The sequence below is a fragment of the Cervus canadensis genome, chromosome 6 (assembly GCF_019320065.1).
Source record: "Cervus canadensis isolate Bull #8, Minnesota chromosome 6, ASM1932006v1, whole genome shotgun sequence".
Lineage (NCBI taxonomy): Eukaryota > Metazoa > Chordata > Mammalia > Artiodactyla > Cervidae > Cervus > Cervus canadensis.
Window position 1 is genome coordinate 6,687,436 of NC_057391.1, and position 24,438 is coordinate 6,711,873.

Here is a 24,438-nt window from a genome sequence, read left to right on the forward strand (position 1 = left end):
AGGCTAGGGGAGGAAGAAGGGCTTTCTCCTTCTCATTTGCATCCCATGGACTTCCTGTCTTATGTGGTGCTTGTGAGTGTCATGGCTTGGCAAAGCCTCTTCACCCCAGAAGTGGCCATGCCTTTCTGTGGTTGCATGTGATTGCAGATACAGGTTTTCTAGCACTTGAAGAGTCTGCCTGTACTGGATTGACTCCTATCCTTTTAAAATTCGTGTCTCCCAAGAGCCTCAGGAGGTGACTGTTGGGAAATAGAGTTTTTGCTGATGTGAATAGTTAAGATGAGATTATTCTGGATTAGTAGATATAATGGTCATCTGAGTTAAGTTCCACCATTCCAGTCCATCTTAGTTTGCTGATTGCTAGAATGTCGACATTCATTCTTACCATCTCCTGTTTGACCACTTCTAATTTGCCTTGATTCATGGACCTAACATTCCAGGTTCCTATGCAATATTGCTCTTTACAGCATCAGACCTTGCTTCTATCATCAGTCACCACCACAACTGGGTGTTGTTTTTGCTTTGGGCCCATCCCTTCATTCTTTCTGGAGTTATTTCTCCATTGATCTCCAGTAGCATATTGGGCACCTACCGACTTGGGGAGTTCATCTTTCAGTATCCTATCATTTTGCCTTTTCATACTGTTCATGGGGTTCTGAAGGCAAGAATACTGAAGTGGTTTGCCATTCCCTTCTCCAGTAGACCACGGAAATAGAGGAAAACAATAGAATGGGAAAGACTAGAGATCTCTTCAAGAAAATTAGAGATACCAAGGGAGCATTTCATGCAAAGACGGGCTCAATAATGGACAGAAATGGTATGGACCTAACAGAAGCAGAAGATATTAAGAAGAGGTGGCAAGAATACAGAGAAGAACTGTACAAAAAAGATCTTCACAACCCAGACAATCACGATGGTGTGATCACTCACCTAGAGCCAGACATTCTGGAGTGTGAAGTCAAGTGGGCCTTAGGAAGCATCACTATGAACAAAGCTAGTGGAGGTGATGGAATTCCAGTTGAGCTGTTTCAAATCCTCAAAGATGATGCTGTGAAAGTGCTGCACTCAATATGTCAGCAAATTTGGAAAACTCAGCAGTGGCCACAGGACTGGAAAAGGTCAGTTTTCATTCCAGTCTCAAAGGCAATGCCAAAGAATGCTCAAACTACTGCACAGTTGCACTCATCTCATACACTAGTAATGCTCAAAATTCTCCAAGCCAGGCTCAGCAATACATGAACCCAAGAATTTCCAGATGTTCAAGCTGGTTTTAGAAAAGGCAGAGGAACCAGAGATCAAATTGCCAGCATCCATTGGATCATCAAAAAAGCAAGAGACTTCCAGAAAAACATCTATTTATGCTTTGTTGACTATGCCAAAGCCTTTGACTGTGTGGATCACAATAAACTGTGGAAAATTAAAGAAATGGGAATACCAGACCACCTGATCTGCCTCTTGAGAAACCTGTATGCAGGTCAGGAAGCAACAGTTAGAACTGGACATGAAACAATAGACTGGTTCCAAATAGGAAAAGGAGTACGTCAAGGCTGTATATTGTCACCCTGCTTATTTAACTTATATGTGGAGTACATCATGAGAAACTGGGCTGGAGGAAGCACAAGCTGGAATCAGGATTGCTGGGAGAAATATCAATAACCTCAGATATGCAGATAACACCACCCTTATGATAGAAAGTGAAGAAGAACTAAAGAGCCTCTTGATGAAAGTGGAAGAGGAGAGTGAAAAAGTTGGCTTAAAGCTCAACATTCAGAAAACTAAGATCATGGCATCTGGTCCCATCACTTCATGGCAAATTGATTGGGGAAACAGTGGAAACAGTGTCAGACTTTATTTTTTGGGCTCCACAATCACTGCAGATGGTGATTGCAGCTATGAAATTAAAAGACATTTACTCCTTGGAAGGAAAGTTATGACCAACCTAGACAGCATATTAAAAAGCAGAGACATTGTTTTGCCAACAAAGATCCATCTAGTCAAAGCTATGGTTTTTCCAGCAGTCATGTATGGAGGTGAGAGTTGAACCACAAAGAAAGCCGAGGGCTGAAAAATTGATGCTTTTGAACTGTGGTGTTGGAGAAGGCTCTTGAGAGTCCCTTGGACTGCAAGGAGATCCAACCAGTCCATCCTAAAGGAGATCAGTCCTGGGTGTTCATTGGAAGGACTAATGCTGAAGCTGAAACTCCAATACTTTGGCCACCTGATGCGGAGAGCTGACTCATTGGAAAAGACCCTGATGCTGGGAAAGATTGAGGGCAGGAGGAAAAAGGGACGACAGAGGATGAGATGGTTGAATGGCATCACCGACTCAATGGACATGAGTTTGGGTGAACTCTAGGAGTTGGTGATGGACAGGGAGGTCTGGTGTGCTGCAGTTCACGGGGTCACAAAGAGTTGGACATGACTGAGCAACTGAACTGAACTAACGCTGGATTAGAGTGGACCCTAAACCTGATGATTAGTGTCCTTATGAGAAGGCTGTGTGAAGACATAGGCAGAGATTTGAGTCATGTGTTGAGCCACGGAACAGCAAGGCTTGCTCTCAACCCCCAGAATTTAGGAGGGGCAGCGATCAGATTTCCTCTTTGGAGCTTTCAGAGAGAGCATGGGCCTGCTGACAGTTTGAATTAAGGTTTCAAGCCTCCAGACTGCAAGAGGATAAATTTCTGTTGTTTTAAACCACCAGATTTGTGGTAATGTGTATGGCAGCCCTGGAAAACTAATATACCATCTCATCATAGGCCTCTCCAAGACATAAGCACCAGATGGCCGACAGCTCTTTTAGAAAAGGATTCCCAGACCCATGGGGCCCCTCTTTTGAGCTCAGAAACACCCACACCAGCTGAGCAGCACCTGCTTCTCGGGGGACTGAGCTCCGCTCTGTGGGGCCCGTCCTTTAAGCTTATTAAAAAATTAAAACCTTGTTCTTTGTTCTGTCAACCTTAGAGGTGGTAGTTTTTTCTTGTCATTTCTACCTCATGATACCGTAGAGTTCTCCTCTCACCCTTTTTGTTACCTGGTTGTCAATTTCACACTTACCAATTATTTACATTGATTTTTCAGTTCAGTCTCCTGACTGGATCCTGGCTGATTGATACCTCCCTAGTTTTAATTTCCATTGAAATTGCATCCCCCTGAGCCTCCTTTTGCTACCTAGATTACTTCTCAATATACTCTCCTAGTGGATCCTCTTCTTTGCAAGCTTATCAGCTTCCAGTGATTCAGGGTACGATCCTTCCCTCTCTTCTCTCTTGTCTACCTACACTCACGTCACTCTCTTGGTGATGATGTCATCCATGCTTACAGCTGTAAAACCAACCTGGATGCTGTTGACTCCCCCAGTGTGTATCGACTCTGTCCCTGAACTTCAACTACATGCTCAGCATCCCCATTGGATGCTTAGTCAATGTATTAAGTGGAGTTTGTCCAAAAACTGAATTCTTGACCCCACCTCCCCACCCCCAAGCAGACCCTGCTGTTCCTGCAGCCTGCTCCATCTCAGTATATGGAAAATCCATCCTTCCCCTTGCTCTGTTTCCTCTTCTACTCCACATTAGGAAGTCCTTGTGCCTGCCTCTGCTTTCAAACTACATCCAGAATCTGACCATTTCTTAATATCTCTGCTGCTGCCACCCCAGCCCCTGTCTGAACCATCTGCAAAAGCTTCCCATGTGGTCTCTGCTTCTACTTGTCTGGTAGAACCCATTCTCAGCATAGGAACCAGAGGAATCTCTTAAAAGGAAGTCAGATCATTTTCCCTCTCTACTCCAATCCCTACAATGGTCCTCATCATACTCAGAATAAAAGCCAAAGTCTTTGCAAATGTCCTCAAGGCTTTACATTACCTGACCCCTTGTTATCTTTCTGAGTTCATCTCCCAGCTTTACATTACCTGACCCCTTGTTATCTTTCTGAGTTCATCTCCCACTCTTCTCTTCTAACACTCTGTTCCAAACACGGTGGCCTCCTTGCTGTTCCTCCTATACACCAAGCATGTTTGTGACTTAGAGATTTTGTTCTGTCTTCTCTGCCCTGAAATTCTTTCTCTGTGTGTCCTCTCGGATAACACTCATCTCCCTTAATTCATTCCTAAATCTCATATCAGTGAGGCCCACCCCAGTTATTACTATGATGTACCCCTCCCCGCTCACAATCCCCCTTACCTTGCTCTTTATCTTTGATATGATAGGTTATCTTCTAATAAGCCATGTGGTTTATTGTAGTATATTTATTGTGTTTCTCCCCATGAGAGCATGAACACTCCCCACAGCAAGGATCTTGCCTGTCATTGTTGCATCCCAAGTGCCTGGAACAGTGCTTGGCACATAGCAGAAAGTCGGTGAATATCTGCTGAATGGTAGAAGAATAAATGTATTTCCAGATCACCAATAGAAGCTCAAGAAGTGTGCTGCACACTGGTTTAAAGTAGACCACAAAAATGAGAACGCACAGAATTAAACACTGCCAGAAATGACCGAATAATCCAATGGAAAAATAAACACCTCCAGTACTGGACTTCTTAGGAAAATCCGTAAGTGATCCAAAAATGACATCAGTAACAGATTTTGAAGTATTCTAATTTGAGAGCAACAGAATGTTACAAAAGATGAGGATGTAAAATTTTTTGATTAATGAGACCTTGTTGCTTTTGTGAATTCTAAATGTTTAATATGCAGTAACACCTATTAATATTTCTCCAGCTTACTGAACCCATTCAGAAAATGCTGTGGTAGAATAATGAACTGGTATAAGAGTCAGATTTTTACATACACATTTATATATAATTGCAAATAGTACCTTGGAATATTCAGATTATTTTAAACTGTACTTCCATTTGGTACTATGTTTGGCATTTAAAAATTGATTACATAAATATATGAGGAGTATTTGAAGACCCATAAAGGAGCAATTTTCTCGAAAGAATTAATTTTTGCAATGTTTTGTTAAGATCAGCTGTTTTAAAGTAATGCTTAATTCTTGAAATCAGTAAACTATCTACAGATCCTTTTAAACTTTACATTATACCTAAGTATGCAGAAAACCACATTTCAAGAAAAGATCACTCACATTTAGTCTACACAACACCGCAGGCAAATGTTGAAGATGTTTGTTTTACAGGATTCTGTTTTTGGAAGTGTTTGTCTACACTGAGCACAGGGAAGCTTTTAAAAGAGTCGCTAATCCGTGACTGACAGAGGCTGGGGACTCAACAACAAGTCATGTGATGTGAAAGCACTTTAAGAATTTTTTGAAGTATTTAGAAGGCATTTTAAAAAATACTTGTTTTTTTTTTTTTCAAGTAATAACAAAGATGTATGATTAAACAATAATATGAAAATAGCAAAATAACTTCTGTAATGTAGTGGTTATAAGGGAGTGATGTCTCCTGTGAAGGGATAAAGGAGGACATGAAGAGGACTGAGGAAACATAGGAAGAGTCACATTGAGAGGCCAAGGCAGGAGTAAGGGAGCAGAGAGCTTCCGGTTCAGACATGAGGCTTAGCAGGAACGAGAGGCATGGGCTACGGTAGTGGAACTTACTCTAAAGAAATGCTTTACTATATATCTATATTTCTAAGCACAGGTGATCTTGAAATTCTATTCTTCACCATATTTGAGGGGAAAATAGCTTTCTATTCTAGAAAAATTATGTGTATATATACTTTGTTTTCAGGCTGCAGGCTTAATTTTCTTCTGCACCTTGACCTAGGGACCAAATGGAAATAAAATGTGAGTTCAGTATTCCCATCCTAAAGCAAATGGAGACAACTTGTTAGTTTGGTTGACTGTGCTGAAAAAAAGAAAGATACGATGTCTGGCGTTGTGTAGAGAAAGAAGAGGTTGTTCAACTCATGTGCTATGTGTCTCTGCTGTTCTCCTCTGGTTTTCACCACTGTCCTGCTGACTTCAGCCCAGGATCCCCCAGCCAGTAACTGGAAATTAAAGATAGGAGTGCAGGCTGCCTGACTTTCTTTTCCTTTTGATGGTCTTTGTGAATTTATGTCAGCCCCTTGGAGGGGGAAACTCCAAAGAAGAATTTGTGTTCAGGAACTAATTTTCAAGTCTTAATTACTTGCTGTCTTATTACATATGACTTTAAGTTACATGAAGGTTTCAGTGAAGGGGGAGTGAAAGAAAGGAGGAAAGGAAAGTGACAGGAGTGTTTCATATATGTCCATAAATATTCTATTTTTCTTCTTTCTGTGCTGTCATCAGGAGATGTAAAGGGCTAAACCTCTGAGGTTACAAAAATTGTGCCACTTACTATGTCAAATGGACAGTATCTCTCTGAGGCTTGAAATATCTGCCAACCTCATTTTGGAAATCAGAGAGGGAATGATTATAGGAAAATACTAATAAGATATGTTATAGTTCTTAAGTATGGTCAAATACAGGTTCATTTTAATTACAATCAGTTTTCTAATAGAATGAGTCTTACGGGTTGAATTGCGCGCACACACACACACACACCCCACCCAAAAAGGTGTGTTAAAGTCCGAAGTCCCAGGATCTGTGTATGGGACCTTATTCAGAAATTGAGTCTTCAGAGATGTAATCAAGTTAGGATAAGGAAATCAGGGTGGACCCTGGTAGGACTAGTGTCCTTACGAGAAGAGGGAAGTTTGGACACAGACACGTGGAGAACGCCGCACGGCAGGGCAGAGATCAGAGTGATGCAGCTGCAAGCCAAGGACTGCTGGCCAGCAAGAGAAACTAGGAGGACGCGGGGAGCAGTTCCCTCCTACAGAGTTTAGAAGAAGCACAGCCCTGCCGACATTTGATTTTAGACCTTCAGTTAGATAGGAGTGAGATCAAAGCCCCCAGTTAAAGTAACAACCTTTTGCTTTCCCTTCTGTTATCTTGTTTTAAACTGCTGGGGCTCAATACCGCTTTTACTTCTGTGATCTTGCTTGTTCTTACATCCAAGGGAACGCGGGCTACATGAGAAGGGGACAGATCTGAGCTGTTTGAGCGGGAAGTTTACCGCATATTAAAGATACCCAGAACAAAGTTGGGGCGCTCAGCCTTTGGAGGTGACTCTGCTGGGCCCGCAGTGGTGCTGCATAAACCCCGATGTTCTGCGTCTTTGAGTGCCTCTTGTCTCTGTCCGATGCCACGGTTTCTGTAACAGTCTCCAGAACTTAATCCATTTCTGTTGTTTTATGCCACATGGCAACCCTGTGGGTGGGTGGGTGTTTGTGTGCGTCCGCGTGCTAACTCAGTCGTGTCCAACTCTTTGTGACCCCATGGACTGTAACCCACCAGTCTCCTCTATCCATGGGATTTCCCCAGGCAAGAATACTGTAGTAAGTTGCCATTTCCTTCTCCAAGGGATCTTCCTGACCCAGGAATGGATCCTAGGGCTGCTTCTCCTGCACTGGCATGGGGATTCATTACCACCTCACCACCTGGGAAGCCCTCCAGCAGCCTAATAGGAAACTAGGGAACTAATATATTTCTGAACTTTATTTTACTCTTTTTTTTTGAGTGGAGTCCCTAGAATTTTCTCTATCTAAGATGTATTAAGAAACCAACATGATGATTTGTGCCCAGAAGAGATATTTCAAGACCCGATGACTTCAGTTCTGATTTTCAATAGAAATAGAATAACAATTAGGGGTTCCATGTTGTTACCATCTATTCTTCAGAATGACCGCCCACGGTATTTTTCATCAACTCACAGATGTACTTGGTGTCTCCTTACTAAATAGCAAAGTGTTTTCTAGAGGGCTTGTCACAGAGGTGCCCTTTGTTTGAAACCCAGGGAACAGAATATCACTCGTGGGTGTGCTCTGCAACTGCAGGGCGTGGGGCGTGAGATTTCCAGCAGGGCAGCGTCGCTTGGGTGGAATTACTCTACTTCCCTGGGAAGTCAGAAGGCTGGGCACTCTCTCAAGCAAAGGCACATTCCTGCGTGAACTATCGATCTAACTTAGCAGACCTCAGGATTTGTGGAGTTAACATTTGGAATTGGACAGTCAAGAGCTGTGCAAGGGTGTGAGTTGTGCTCCGATGGGTCACAGGGCTTTGAGGCTGGTGTGCCTGAATGAGCTATGGGGCACAAACCATCCTAGCAGCCCAGCAATCCTGGCAAAGCCCTGGAGCTCAGTGGATCTCAACTTTACCTCCTTCTGTGCATTTTACGAAGAAATTGAATGGGGCAAGCCAGACTGGGGGGACACATATCAGAAAGCAGGCCAAGTGTGCCTGCTTGGTGAGGAGGTGCTAAGGTCTTGTGTTTGAGGTCCGGTGCGACTTTGTAGATGAAAGAGAACAGGATTTAAGCAAGATGCGGAGCCTTGGCTTCATGGAAACCAGCTAGTGCCAGTACAGCCCTCACCTCAACCTCAACCTTTATCTATAGAGCTGCTCTAAGTATGGGCCTCCCTGGTGACGGTAAACAGGGATCCAATGAGAAATTACTGTATAAATGTTGATGTGCTATACAGGGTACATACCAAAATGCATCTTCTGAAGGCAAGGACTGGGAGCTGGATAAGCCTGTTTTGCAGATTCCTTATCATGCACGGTGAGGAAACTTGCAAGAGACGGGTGAAAGGAGCAGATGAGCCTGATTGATTCTGTTTGTTTAGAGAGCCTTAAATCATTAGGACCCAAAGCTCTCACTTAAGTAAAAACTTCAATTTAGAAGAGATGAACCCATTTCCAGCTTGGGGTGGGGGGGGCGGGTAGGGGTAAGGGTTGGGGCAGGAAATAATCTACTTCCTGCATTTGTTTATTTCTTTTCAGAGACGTTGGGCAGATCCTCAGAGCCCAGATGGCCCAGATATTCTGTTAAAGCCCAAGTCACTTGTCCTTTTCATCACAGATCTTTCAAAATCTGGTTCACGCACCTACTGGCATTGCTTTAAAATCCACTGGAAGGTAAAGTTCACGCTCAGCCTTAGCCCTTCACGCCTTCAAACAGGCGAGTGGAAAGACCCTTCCCTCCTCCTTCTGTTCTGGCCCCTTGTGAGTGCAGTCTGCCCTGGATTCCAGCTACTTGTGTGGGTTGGAGCCCCAGCAGGGGGTGAATCCAGAGGGAAGAGGCTGCAAGCCCTCCTCCACCTCACCTCTCTTGCACCCTTCTCCCACCCTTCAGCTTCTGCACCCCAGGCACTCACAGATCTGCTAATGTTACCGTGGCCTGGGAGTTCTTTCTTTAATGGCCCTTTAAATGATACGTTCTTTCAACTGACACTCTCTCTCTCTCTTTTTTCTATCTAGCCCTGTTGTTAAGAATTTAGACCTCTTTTTCTTAAAAGAATCACATATGATTCCTTATGACTAGAGCAAAGGTGATGATTGAATGCTGAGGACTTGGACTTTCCCGGTGGTCCAGGGGTTAAGACTTCAAGCTTCTGATACAGGGGTGTGTGTTCCATCCCTGTTGGGGAACTTAACATCCCACATGCTGTGCAGCACAGCCAAAAATTTTTGGTTTTAATTTAAAATTTAAAAACGTTGAAGACTTAAAATCGCTACCTGTGAATTACATGAGTGAGGGTGAGAGAGGGTAAAGCGAGGCAGTCTTCTAGAAAGGAAATGTGTTTTGCCGACCTCCCTTCACCTTGAATATTTCCAGCATTGTAGCTCCATTTGAAGTGTGGCCTGTGGGACTGTTATAATTAGATTCCATCGCCGCTGATGGAGGCTAGAAGACAAAGGCAAGCATCTTTCCACTGACCACATAGGCTGTGTGAACAGCAGAGCATCAGACTAATTTGCCTTCCCAAGATTAGGCCAAGAGACACGGAAATTAATTTGTTTTCTTGGAATCCTGCTGAGAAGCCTTGGTGTTCATCTTGCTTCTGTGCTGTGGAAATTGCATTTGAAAGCAAGAAAAGTCCCCTCTGTTTTTCTCGAGGGAGCCTTCTCCTTTCGGCAGCACCAGAAAAAAATGTTTTCTTTCCAGATGCATCTCAACCCTGAAGAGGGTTCCCCAAGACTAGTCTTGGAGTATGGTTCTTCTGTAGCATTTGGGGCAGCAGGGTCAGACAAGTTTATGTGAAAATACTCTTTCCTCTTAATGGAGGGAGAATGCACACCATGTGTGCCAGCCAAGGAAAGGCTCTGAGAAAGTCTGTAAAAACAACAACAATGGAATTCAGTTCTGTTTCATTTAGTGTTCCGTTCATTGATTTAACAAATAATTTTGGAACGTGCCAGACATTCTTCTACATGCTGGGAATTGAGCCAGAACAAAACAGAAAAAGATCCTTTTCTCATGGAGATTAGCGTTTTGGAGGAGAGCCAGACAATAAGCAAATAAAAAATATATGGTACATTGTTAGATGTGATAGATGATAATAAGAACAGCATAAAGGTCAGAACATGATAATGTGGGGGCACTCTGTTAGTACATGTGCAGCTCTACATGGAGGCAACATCTGTGATGAGATAGGATGGGTGGGGAGGTTGTAGTATTCCAAGCGGAGAGACTAGCAAGTGCAAAGGCCCTGAGGCAGAAGAGAGCCTGGCTTGTTGGAGCAGGCTGGGTGGAGAGAAGGAAGTACATGGAAGATGAGCCCAGAGAGGAGGCAGGCCTGGCTGTGTAGAAATGAAGGAAATAAGGAGGAAGCCCTTGGGGCTCTTGGTGTGGAAGTGCTATTCCTGCCCTACGTTTGGAAAGGATTTCTCTGGCTGCTCTGTGGAGAAGAGCTCTAAAGGGCAAAGGTAGAACCAGGAATACTGGCGAGGAAGCCATTGCAGTGTCCAGGTGTGATGGGATTTTGGCTGGAATCAGGTAACAGGCAGTGGAGGGAAGTGACTAACCTCCTCTTACTCGTCCATAAAATCTCTTTTTGAGGAACACTTTTTAATATCTCTTGGAATGCATTTTGGAAAACGTGTATAAACAGATGTTGACCTTGTATTTCTGTCAGTCATGAAGGTACTCATATCCCTTCCTCCCTGTGCTAACCTGTGGTGGATAACAGTGTCGAAGAGGTGAGACCTCAAAAGGCTAGTGGGAGAAACAAAACATTTTAGTTTGCACAAGTATGGTCAGGGTTGAATTTGACTGTTGGCCTTAGAGGCATGACAGAGAAGGTACTGGAAATCCATTTTTGCTTTTACTTTTGTTTATTTGTTATTTTGGTTTGCACACCTGCACCTGTATTCTGCACACAGGTGCAGGTGTACAAAAGGCCCTCACTACATCTTTCTGTGTGTTTTTTTTTTTTTTTTAATTTCAGCATATATAATGAGTTCATAGTATGGCCTTTGATTGGATAAGTCCTTGGTCTGTGAATGCTGTGACTGTCCATCTTTGCATGGTTAACTCAGTTTAGACCCTGAGTTCTATCTAAACATCTATCCCATAATATCATAATACCATGTGGTAGCACATAGCTTTTATCACATTGTAAGCCAATTATATGCTTGATTTTTGGCCGTATTCCTTGATGGTGAGGGGCTGTGCCTTTCGTTTCTGAATGCAGAGTCGAGGGAGAGTCTGGACCCTTCTATTGAGCACATGAGAAATAGCTATTGGTTGCAGTGAACAAGTGAGTGTCCAGGATTGCTTTGGGCACCAAGATTAAGAGACGAACCAAACCACAGATTCTTTGTTTAAAGACCTAGTGGTCTGATGGGTGGATGGATGAATTCTGACTTTTCCTGTGACTATTGCTTTGGGCCCATGTCTATTCTCATACACTGGTTGAAAATTCAGTTAGCCCACTTGGGAGGATTAGATCAAGAACTCCTCCTTTCCCCCAGTATCTAACTTATCCACCCAAATTCCACAATTTACATATTTTCTTGAACCAAGGAATTCAAAGAGGACCTCCTTAGCCACTTATTTATAATGTTGTGTGCGAATTAATTGAGCAACTCTTTTCCCCAGTGACCACATAAGAGGATGTTTTTTGGAAAACAGAAAAGGGTGCCCATTCTGCGGGGGCTGCCTTGAGCATGCAGCAGTCCCTTGTACCAAGAGGCGAACGTGGAATCCTGAGTCGGTCAACAGACCAGTCCTCTTGCTTCGTGAATCATGCTGTGGGGACTTGTCTACCAAGACACCTGGTTGATAAGGTTTTGTTTTTTGTAAAAAAAAATTTTGTAAAGACACCTGGTTGCAAAAGTGTCCCTGCCTTGTGTCACAGAGCACGGGTGGAAGCGGTGAGGAGGTCCCCGGGGTCTCTCTTCTGGAGACCGAAAGCCCCGGGAATAGTGAGTTCAGCGTCCCTGGGGTGATGCCCTGGGGCTTTCAGCCTGTGCTCCGAGGGAGGTGCTGAAGTAAACAAAGGCTGCCACTGTTGTAACCAAGTCCAAGGAACCTTGCAAAATGAAGTCTTTATGAAGCAAAGCATGGGCGCGGCAGAAAGAGCAAACAGGTCATCTCCAGGCGTTAAGGCGCCCACGGTGCAAGCCTGGGTGGGCTGGGTCTGTCCCCAGCCTGCTGACATCCAAGGGAGCTAGCTGAGGGCCAAGAGAGCGCGTTTTGCTGTTATCAGTGTCCTGTGAATGAGGCCGGCTTGCTTTTGAATTGTATTAAGACTGCAAATATGCGCATCACATTGCCTGACTTGCTCAGAAAGGGCAAGAAGAGACAGGAAGACAGCCATTCTTTTTGGAGCTTGCCTTGCAGCAAAACCTTGGCGTGTGTCTTAGCAACAGACACAAACACCCAGGGCGAGTCTTTTCTGAAAGAGTTGCTGGCCCTGATGACTCCCCAGCCCATGCTCCTGGCTGGAGAAGAGCGCAGCCAACCTTCATTGAATGGTCATTTTTCCTTTCAAAACAGGAAATTGCCAGCGTTCTTCCTGCTGGACAGTGACTTATATTATAGATGACATTGTTTTATTCTTCTTTAATTCCAAGTAAATCAGCAGTGACCGAGAAGGTACCATGTGCCAAGTGTTGCCTTTTGATGTTATTTTGTTTAATACCCCCCAAGAGCATTTTTATTCCCCATCTTACAGGTAATGCAACTGAGGAGTCAAGAACACAGATAACATGCTTAGTGTCACAAAAGGTGGTAAGTGGCAAAAGCGGTGTTAGAATCCAGTGTGCAAGTGTGAAAGTGAAAGTCGCTCAGTCATGTCTGACTCTTTGCGACCCCATGGACTATACAGTCCATGGAATTCTCCAGGCCAGAATACTGGAGTGGGTAGCCTTTCCCTTGTCCAGGGGGTCTTCCCAACCCAGGGATCGAACCCAGGTCTCCCACATTGTGGGCAGATTCTTTACCAGTTGAGCCACAGGGAAGCTCAAGAATACTGGAATGGGTAGCCTTTCCCTTCTCCAGGGGATCTTCCCAACACGGGAATCAAACTCAGGTCTCCTGCATTGCAGGCAGATTCTTTACAACTGAGCTATTAGGGAACCCAGGTGTGTGTTTAACTCACAAAAAAGGTGACTGTTTATATCTAATCAGTTAGGTCATTCTAATTTGCCTAGGACACCCATTTGCTCAAGAGATGTTGTGGAGTTTCTGTATGATTTTAGGAATGACCCAGTGTTGTTCCACTGAGATGATGTATGTGATTCTCTTATGTGATTCATCTTTTTGTCTAAGTAATTGCCTGACACTAGTATTTGACTGGCTCTATAGCCAATTTTTAAACATGCAATTTTAGACTTATTTATAAATTGCTTGGGTCTATTTTTTTTTTCTTCTTCCAATTCCAGTGATGGGCAAGCAGAGGAAACTGAAACTAGTCTCGCTTTGTGATGAGTCTGATGAGGGACTGAACGTGGAGGAGAAGGGTAAATGGTCACAGGTCGTTGTTAGGCCCAGGTGGTGCTGGTGCTTAAGAGCCTGCCTGCTAGTGCAGGAGACACGAGAGACACAGGTTTGATCCCTGGGTTGGGAAGATCCCCTGGAGAAGGTCATGGCAACCCACTCCAGTATTCTTGCCTAGAGAACCCCATGGACAGAGGAGCCTGGTGGGCTACAGTCCAAGGGTTGCAAAGAGTCGGACATGACTGAAGCGACTTAAAACGCACATGGAACATCTACAGCTTGAATTTTTCTCTTTGATGACTCTGTACTGAGGAACTTATCTTCCAGCTGTCCTCCTCCTTCCTCAAACCTGTCTTCAAAGACATCTAATAAATGCTGCTTTTATTTTGAAGTTGTCATATTCATGATCTAATGACTGTAGTCAGAATAAAGATCATAGCAGATGTGAAAGAGTAGGGCTGATGAGATACAGTAAAAAAAAAAAAAAAAAAGTATTTCCAGTGTTTAATTAAACCAACAGGGTTTTATTAAGCTATATTCATCTAGATCTCCTACTTTGAACCCATCCCGTTTAAAGTAAAACTTAAGGTCCCCGCTGTGGTCTCAAAGCCTTGGTGATTTGTCCCCGACCTCTCCCTCGTCATCCCTTCCAGAGTCCGCTCCTTGCTAGTCCCCACCTGTGGCCACTGCTCTTGCTGCTGTGTCTGGGAGGCTCTGCGCCCCTGGTGAGCAGCAGAGGCCTGTGATCCACACAGTCAGAGGCTTTAGTGTAGTCAGTGAAGCAAAGTAGATGTTTTTCTGGAATTCCCTTGCTTTTTCTATGATCCAGTGGATATTGGCAATTTCATCTCTGGTTTCCCTGCCTTTTCTAAATCCAGCTTGTACATCTGAAAGTTCTTGGTTCACACACTATTGAAGCCTAGCTTGAAGGATTTTGAGCATTACCTTGCAAGCATGTGAGATGAGCACAATTGTGTGGCAATCTGAACATTCTTTGGCATTGCTTTTCTTTGGGATTGAAGTGGAAACTGACCTTTTCCAGTCCTGTGGCCACTGCTGAGTTTTCCAAATTTGTTAACATATTGAGTGCAGCACTTTAACAGCATCATCTTTTAGGATTTGAAATAGCTCAGCTGAAATTCCATCATCTCCACTAGCTTTGCTTGTAGTAATGCTCCCTAAGGCCCACCTGACTTCACACTCCAGGATGTTTGACTCTAGGTAAATGACCACACCATTGTGGCTTTCTTGGTCATGAAGATCTTTTTTGTACAGTTCTTCTTTGTATCTTTCTGGGGGCCACCATTGAATTCACTCTAAACTTTAATACAAAAATGGGCAAAGGATAAAGATTTCACAAAGAAAGAGATGTTTAATTTCACTAGTAATCAAATGCAACTTAAAATGATAAAACACAGTTTTCTCTAATTTGGCAAAAATAATAGAAATAGGAGCTTTCCTACATGTGTTTAGAATTTATTACATGGCCACAACCTCTCTGAAGGACAATGTGATAAATATAAATGTCATCAAAACTAGGCCCTCTCTTTAACCTAAGGAATTCCCAGTAAGATCTACCACAGTGATGCACATTACCACATTATTCCATACCTCTGCAAATATGGAAATTTAGAGCTGAGCTACTGATGGAAAAATTAGTTCTTATCATTGTGAGCCTGATGGGGCTCTAGGAGAGGCAGGCTCAAAGCTCAAAGTGAAAGTGTTAGTTGCTCAGTTGTGTCTGACTCTTTGTGACTGCATGGATTGTAGCCCACTAGACTCCTCTGTCCATGGAATTCTCCAGGCAAGAATATTGGAGTGGGTGGCCATTCCCTTTTCCAGAGGGTCTTCCCAACCCAGGGATCGAAACCTGGTCTCCCATGTTGCAGGCACATTCTTTATCATCTGAGCCACAGCCTATAGGAAAAAACCAGACAAGCAAAGTCTAAAGGGAAGCCTCCACAACCCCAGGTCCAAGCAGGAGAGGATTCCTGTAGAACCAGAGCTCTGAGTTGTTGATCTGGCCTTGGGACCCTTTGTTCACTCTTAAAAATTATTAAAGACTCATGAACTTTCATTTTTGTAGGTTGTATCTATTGATAGTTACCATATTAAGAAACTAATAAAACTGTGAAACTTTTAAAACACAAGAAACTACAAGTACACAAGCTGTTAACCTTCAGAGAAATGATGTCATTACACAGCTTGTTGCCTCTGGAAAATAACACTATATACTCATGAAAAGCTGAGAGTTAAAAAGTTCAGTAACATCTTTCTATTGTTAAGAAAATTATTTTGACCTCACAGTTTCCTTGAATGTTCTTGGGGGTTTCCTGCTCACAGGAATTCACAGCCAAGAATTACTAAATATGTAATGAAGTCCTATTACTATTTAAGATATTCTAACCCAGTGAATGGGAAAATTCATAGCTGAAGAGTTAGACTTAATAGAGTAGTCTGAGAAGGGCTTCAAATGTATGTGTATCATAAGATTTAAGTTAATCACAGGCTCAGGCGTCTTCGTGGCTTCAAGATTGAAAGTAGGAATCTCTGGGTTGTAAAAATACGTACTGTTTTATTCTTTGTCATTTTTCTGAATTTTCCAATTATTTCTTGTGTGTTTTAGTTTTGCAATCAGAAAGAATATTATTGTATTAAATTAAATTCAGATACTTTCTTAAGAGAGTATTACTCACTTTGACTCAAGAATATTCTTTCTAACAAGAGGTCTAGGACCTTCAGAAAAGTTCATGTACATAAGCAGGTTTGTTATTTGGTTAAAGTCTTTAGATTTCACTACTGTGAATTTGAAGAGATTTAGACAACTGTTGGGGTGAATTTATCCTGGCTTAGGAGAGCTGTTCCTCATAGAGCAAATTTATTGTGTCAAAATTGCGTAAAAGGAATATTAAACATACTTAAAATTTTCTGGCTCTTTGGATGACTTATTCAAAAATATGCAGGTATGCTAAATACTCTATTTTTGTAGATAGTCTATTTAAAAATCACAAGGATTACTTTTTGAAAACTTAGTTTCAGTTTTTTATAAACTTGAAAGAAACACTGTTTCATTTTAAAAATGTTATTTTAGTATAGACTTTCTGGTTTTATCCTGTTTCCCTCAATTAACTCCAATTACTGAGTTTTATGATATTTCATAATAGAGACATTAGAATTTTAAAGGATCTTGGTATTTATCTTAACACAGTATTTCTCATAGTGTATAATGAAGGCTGCTTTTTTGGTGTCATTTTGAGGGTAGGGGCATTCTGTTATTAGGAAGATTTGGGAAATAGTTGGATAACACATTTACACAAAGTTCTTTATAACAAGCTTTGCACTGTGGCGCTCCTGGAAAAGAATATATGAAGTCAGAAATAGCAATTTCCCAATTGATTTGGCTGTAGAACTTTTCCTTCTCACAGCACCTAGGAGAACCACGTGATCCACTTGCACTCTGGGGCGATGCTAACACAGACAACTCTCATGAAGTGGGAAATCAGAGATCTGGCCCTCTTATGGTGCTTGTGTCCTCATTTATTAATGCTGCTTTATAGTGTTTTAGTTTACCGGGTTCCTCTTTTCAAGGAGCTGACACTCCAGTAGGGAAGACCATGGCATTCATTGTTGTTGTTGTTCAGTCGCTTAGTCGTGTCCGATTCTTTGTGACCCCATGCACGCCAGGCTTCCCTGCCCTTCACCAACTCCCGGAGCTTACTCAAACTCATGTCCATTGAGTCGGTGATGCCGTCCAACCATCTCATCCTCTGTTGTCCCTGTCTCCTTCTGCCTTCAATCTTTCCCAGCATCGGGGCCTTTTCTAATGAGTCAGCTCTTCTCATCAGGGAGCAAAGTGTCGGAGCTTCAGCTTCAGCATCCATGGGTAACCATGAAGGAAGACAAGATAGCGTGTCAGGAGGAAACTGGCCATGCTGAACTGGGAATCTGTGATAGTTTAAGCAAAAAATAAAAGGAAAACCTTCGTGAGAGAGGTGGCCTTTGACCTGCCCCTTGAGGAGTGGGAATATACACATAAGTGCAGATGTTTGGAGAGGAAGAGGCATCCTTAAGTAACTAGAGTCTGCTGTCAAAAATTTGGACAGGCTGGGATGATGGGTCAGTATCTATTCCTTAGCTCAAAATGTGTTCTTCTCTTTCCCAAAATCTTCTTTTCAGAATGCTGTCTCACTGCAGATAGGGGATTGTGCGTTTTAATGCTGGTTACCTTCAAAGATCATTACTATTTCACAAGGCTAGGCTATATAAAGTAGCAATGTGGATGTTTTTACACAATACGTAGAGCTTCTACATGGCTATGTCCATCTCCTGATCTTTCTGCTGTCTCCAGAGCCTGGCTCCAAGCCACCAAACTCTGGAACTCAGGATGCTGATCTTTTTTTGTAGACTTAATATAAAGGACAGAGGGTTGAAACCCATGCTGAATAAGCCTTTCAACAAACATTTCTTGCCAGAATAAACATAAAGTACATGGTGTACAGTCAACTCTCTTGGACTATATTCTTTTAAAATGCATAAAAATAGAGCATTTTATTGAATGTAAATTATACCTCAATAAAAATGATTTTAAGCTTTTTTGAGAATCACCATTTTCAGACATATGAAACAGAAAGATGTATCTAGTTGTTTACAATCAACTCTGCTTATAGTGTGGGTGGTTATGAATATAAAATATTTCCTTTCTTTCTGACATTAATCATTAATTAAAATATGTGTTAGTTTGGAGTAATGCATTATTGTTGTTATTGTTCAGTTGTTCAGTCGTGTCCAACTCTGCAACCCCATGGACGGCACGCAGCATGCCGGTCTCCTCTGTCCTTCACTGTCTCTTAAAGTTTGCTCACATTCATGTACATTGAGTCAGTGATGCTGTCTAACCATCTCATCCTCTGCCACCCCTTTCTCCTTTTGCCATCAATCTTTGGTGACCGAAGTATTGGAGCATCAGCTTCAGCATCAGTCCTTCCAATGAATATTCAGAGTTGATTTCATTTAGTCACATTGTGAAAGTGAAGTGAAAAGTTGCTCAGTCGTGCGACTCCATGGACTGTAGCCCACCAGGCCCCTCCATCCATAGAATTTTCTAGGCAAGAGAACTGGAGTGGGTTGCCATTTCCTTCTCCAGGGGATCTTCCCAACCCGCGAATCGAACCGGATCTCCTGCATTGCGGGCAGACGCTTTACCATCTGAGCCACCAGGGAATTACTGTATTAGAAGCAGCAATTGTAGAAGCTTCCCATTACTAACAGGCAGGCTGTTCACGGTAGCATGTTACAGGGGCTTGGACTCTGCTTTCACACTCACCACTCTTTTCCTTTAATGGTATTTTTGGTGCTGTTGTGCCCAGGAAGCAGCTGATGTGCTGTGTCTGATACAATCATCTGTTTCTGGATGGTAGACCAGTTGGCTTTACTTATTGTGTGAGATGCTTTAATAGTAGGAAACATTTCTCCATTGCCAGCATCATTTATCATTGTTCTCCCTTCTCTCTTTTCCCTGCCTCCTCCTTCAGTGTCAGAGCGCTCCATCCTCAGCCTCTTTTCCCACTCCCTTTGCATCTTGCTCTCTTGTGGATCCTTCCATCTCTCCCTCCCCCACCTCTCAGCTCTCCAAAAAAAAAAAAAACCCAAAGATAAGGGAGAACAAACAGGAACATCCTTCACGAATACATTTGGCAAAAAAAGAAAAAAGCCTTATAATCATATTTTTATGTTCATTTCATTTTTTCATCTTCCAAGACACAGGCCTGAGCAGAGCCGTGCTTCTGTTTTGCCTACTAGCCATTTGTAGGTATCTGGTAGCAATGATGCCCAATTCATTGATAAATAAGCATCTTTTTGTCTTTTTTGCTAAGTTTGTTTGTCATGTCTGGATGAGTAGTTTAAATGTGTGTTTGTAATAGCCACTTACCAAGTGTTTCACACTGGATGCAAAAGAACAAAGTAAAAATGACCGTTCTATAAATCAGTGTTCAGAGAGCTGCTGCAGCGCGGGGCTTGGCAAATTAATGATGCAGGAGAATGACTTTCACTTTCATATCATTTCTGTAGACGGTGGGCCTGATATTGGCCACCAAAGGGGACAGCTCAGCAGACAAGTGAAAGAAGTCAGCCTGGGTGTAATGAGCCAAGACAGAGGGGCTGTCTGTGAGAAAAGAAACCCAGTGATGGGTCAGGGGAGGCTGCTGACTCTGGTGTCCAAGGAAGCAGATAACTGCAGTTGGACAAGGCAGGAGGGAGTGTGTGCACCCGCGTGTGTGAGACCGTGTCTAGAGATGAAGACGGTGGGGACAAAGCCTGTGGTTCTTACAGGGCATGTTGGGAAGGGATACCACATTTGGCTTACCTGTCCCTGCTGGCCTGGGGGTGGATCCTGAAATGGCACATCCCTACTGGACAATCCACGTGTTCTAGTTCAATGACTATCAAAGTGTGTGTGAAGTCATTTGACAAACCCTGCCAATTTCCTACAGATATGACTGCCATACTCGGGGGAAATGCTCATTGTCTCTTTTGGGTGCCATGTGAGTCTCTGTTACATTTATTGAAAGGAGATACAAAAAAGGTAGAGGGGAAGCATGTTTTATAAATATTTGTAGGCATAACTCAGAGATATTATGGGTTTGGTTCCAGACCACCACAGTAAAGTGAATATTGCAATAAAGCAAGTCACTCAAATTTTTTGGTTTCCCAGTGCATGTAAATTTATGTTTATATTATACTGTAATTGATTAGCTGTGGTATAGCATTATATCTTAAAAAAATAATGTAAATACCTTAATTAAAAATACTTTGTTGCTGAAAATGCTATCACTTGAGCTTTTAGCAAGTCATGGTAATAACATCAAAGATCACTGGTCACAGCTCATATAACAAATATAATAATAATTTATAAGTTTGAAGTATTACAAAAATTTCCAGAATGTAACAGAGAAACAAAATGAGCAAATGTTGTTGCAAAAATGGTGCCAATAGATTTGCTTGACTGAGGGTTATCACAGACCTTCAATCTGTTGAAAATGCAGTATCTGCAAAGTGCAGTAAAGCAAAGAACAGTAAAATGAGATGTGCCTGTATGTGATTTGATAGCATTATATGTAGGGATACTTGCTTGCACTTTTTGTTTTCATTTTTCTCATTGTGAGGAAATGAGGTCAGACTGGATTCTTTTATTATTCTGGGTTTGCCTTTGCAGAATATGTATATATCTGCAAGCAATATTACTTTTCTCAGAGTCTTTCTAGCACTTTCAGAATATGTTGGGTGTACTTATAAAGGTGCAAGATATTTCATTGTATTTTCAGGGGAATTCTTGTGCATTATATGCAGAGTTACCCAGGAGACAGAGTTCCTTAAAAACAAAACAGTAATAGTAATAGCAAAACCCTAAATACTCCAAGTTCTGATGGCACTTGAGTAGAGAACCAGCAAACAGTGTGCTCAAAAGAAAGGAAAGGCTAATTCTGTATGTTAATCTGTGGGTTCAGTGAAAAGAGACCAAGAAATAGATGGTGGAAAAGGCATCAAAACAAATAATAAATATCTTCTGCGGGTTTTCTTCTTTTGCAGTTCCATTCTGAACTCAAAGTGGATGATGCTGTTGGGACTGACCACTGACCAGAGTCTGTGAAACATTCCCACCTTCTCACTGGCCATCAGTTGAGATAAGATGGAAGACTCATATAAGGATAGGACTTCACTGGTGAAGGGTGCCAAGGACATTGCCAGAGAGGTGAAGAAACAGACTGTAAAAAAGGTGAATCAAGCAGTGGACCGGGCCCAGGATGAATACACCCAGAGGTCCTACAGTCGATTCCAAGACGAGGAAGAGGACGATGAGGTTTATCCGCCAGTGGAAACCTATAATGGAGAGGCCAATGATGATGAAGGCTCCAGTGAAGCTACTGAGGGTCACGATGAAGATGATGAAATCTACGAAGGGGAGTATCAGGGCATCCCCAACATGAACCAAGGGAAGGACAGCATCGTGTCAGTAGGGCAGCCCAAGGGTGATGAGTATAAGGACCGCCAGGAGCTGGAGTCTGAGAGGAAGGCTGACGAGGAGGAGCTTGCCCAGCAGTATGAGCTGATAATCCAGGAGTGCGGGCATGGCCGCTTTCAGTGGGCCCTGTTCTTTGTCCTGGGCATGGCCCTGATGGCGGACGGCGTGGAGGTGTTTGTCGTCGGCTTCGTGCTGCCAAGCGCTGAGACAGACCTGTGCATACCAAATTCGGGATCCGGGTGGCTAGGTGAGTGCATCCTGGCAGAGAGACACACTCTGAAACTGCTCTGTTTGTTGAGGGCAGTTAACAAATAGAATGCATACTTTCCATATGGAGGCCTGCATTTGTTCCCAACACTTGAACAATTTAAAACATGGAAAGGAATCAAAAGAATGGTGCAGTGATACCCATATATTTCTACCTATTTCTAACTTAGATTCTATAGTTAACATTTACTGTATTTTCTTTATCACCTAGCTGCCTATCTATCCATCCATCTATCCCACTTTTATTTTTATGCATTTCAAGGTAAGTTAGAGCAATATATTTTTAACTTACACTGTTATAAATGTTGCATTAGGTTCTCCTTAATTAACTTCAAAAGACATGCCCTTGGAAGTTAATAAAGCTATTATGTGAAACTTACCTGACATTTTTCTAAATATAGAGGTTAATTCTTCAAAACTCTGATAAATGTGATTTCAAATTCCAAATTTTATGTGTAATACTGTGGTTTAAACACTTTTGGGACCCTGCAAATTTTCTTTTTTTTCTATAATCTATGTCTATGTTTGTCTGTTGGTTTTTTTCAATTACCCTTATTTATAGAATTTTCTTTAGATGACTTTTTCTTTTGCTAAATTTGTACTTTTGTGCCTACAATGAAAAGGCTTCCTTTCCTCATAGGACTTAAAATCAATTTCAAATCATATTAATGTTTAAATTACATGTATTAAAACCATATGACCTTGCTATAAAGTATCTAGAGAGCAAATTTGACTTTTGTTTTAAAGGTACTATGGCATTCAAGGTTTATTCATATTGTTACAAAGCTGTATTTAACCTTCCCTGTGGGAGGAAAAGTAAGAAGGCCAAGAAGCATGCCCACAGCAGACTATCCCCAAAACTTAAGGGCCACATCAGACGTGTGGTACATTAAATCATGAGACCTTTCAAACCCCTTCTGCTCAGAGAACACATTTATGTGCATATTAAACGTTTATGTGTTTCAGAGTCTGTGAAAGAGTAAGAATACTTGGTGTCTCTGTTTCCAATAGACTTTAAAACTAAAGTTTGAAAAACGAAATTATACAGGTCTTTTTGTGGTTTAGTAGTAACTCCTAATTTATAGCATAGAATATAGTATATAATATATAATATATATAATAATTAAATTAATATATATTATTATATATAATATAATATAAACTCCTAACTTATCCCTTCTTTCTCCTGTCTCTTTTGGCAACCATATGTTTGTCTTCTGTGTCTGTGAGTCCGTTTCTGGTTTGTAAATAAGTTCATTTGCATCACTTTTTTAGATTCCACATGTAGTGATATAACGTGATACTTGTATTTCTGTGTCTGACGTACTCATTTGTTCCTTTAATGGCTCAACTGGCAGAGGTAGACCCATAGGTGCAGCCTGGGAGGGGGTGAAGGGGAGAGCACAGGGGTGTAGATTGCATGGGCCTTGTTGGTGGACTCATCTGTGTGTTCACCCATCAAAACGCAGAATAGGGGTCGGAGGAAGGTCCAAAGTCATCAAATCCATCATTTCAGCGTATCTGTTTCATAGATAGCACTCTAATTTTATTTTATTTTTTTTTCTTTGGTGAGTAAATCTACCTACCGGGCATTAAAATATTTATCAAGATTTTGCTAACGGAATACATCAGCAGAATATTTTAAGAAAACAGATCCTTAGAAACACATCTATTTTAATACACAAATATTTAATGCTTTCAGGCTTGAATATAGACTTTTCATGTTATGACCCTCGCTTTTATATTGGAAGCAGAAAAATCGAAGCTGAGCTTCTCTTTTATCTTTTTGGTGCTGAAGGGAGGCTCAGTAGCCCACATGGTGCTCTTATCGGTCTGCCCCATAAACCCATAAACTGTGACGATGTCACACACCCCCAGGTGGCGTTCACAAGTGTAGATAATGCTGGGGAGCTATTGGAACACAGATGTTTTCATCTCCCCATAAACGGTGCCTGCTTTTGTGAATTAAAAATGTATCCCCAGGAGTGTATGCTTTCACTCCATGCTGTGAGTCCCCCCACAGAAACCTTATAATGGGTTCACAACTGCACCTTCCAGACTTCACCTTTCAGTTATTTTGCTGTTGTAATTTTACTGACAATTGCATTCTAACGCAGTCTTTCTTTAGACAAGCATGTAAATTGTTTTGCCATTTTCATTTCAGCAAATAATAGCTTTGTAATATAATTACCACACTAAGTCATAGCAATGGGATCAAAATGCAAGACAGGAAGATGCAGGACCCATGTTTGGTGGCCTTTGGGAGGAGAAAGATTTGCAAAATTGTTTCTCATTTGCCACTAAGCATTGTGTCATTTCACTCAAGGAAAACTGGGAGTGAAGAATATTAACCAATTTATGTTTGAATTATTCAGGGGAGAACTCCTATCTTTGTGTTTGCCAGAGGGTTGACTTCAGATAGTTAAGGGCATCCCTTGTG

General features: G+C 42.1%; 1 protein-coding gene across 1 annotated transcript in view; it reads left to right on the top strand.

The window, feature by feature from the left end:
• SV2C (synaptic vesicle glycoprotein 2C) overlaps positions 1-24,438 on the top strand; it is a 209,617-nt gene that overhangs the window by 24,836 nt on the left and 160,343 nt on the right. The window contains exon 2 of the mRNA XM_043470698.1: positions 21,299-21,978. Within this exon, the coding sequence (XP_043326633.1) occupies positions 21,399-21,978 (580 nt within the window). The 5' untranslated portion in view covers positions 21,299-21,398. The remainder of the gene's footprint in view (positions 1-21,298; positions 21,979-24,438) is intronic.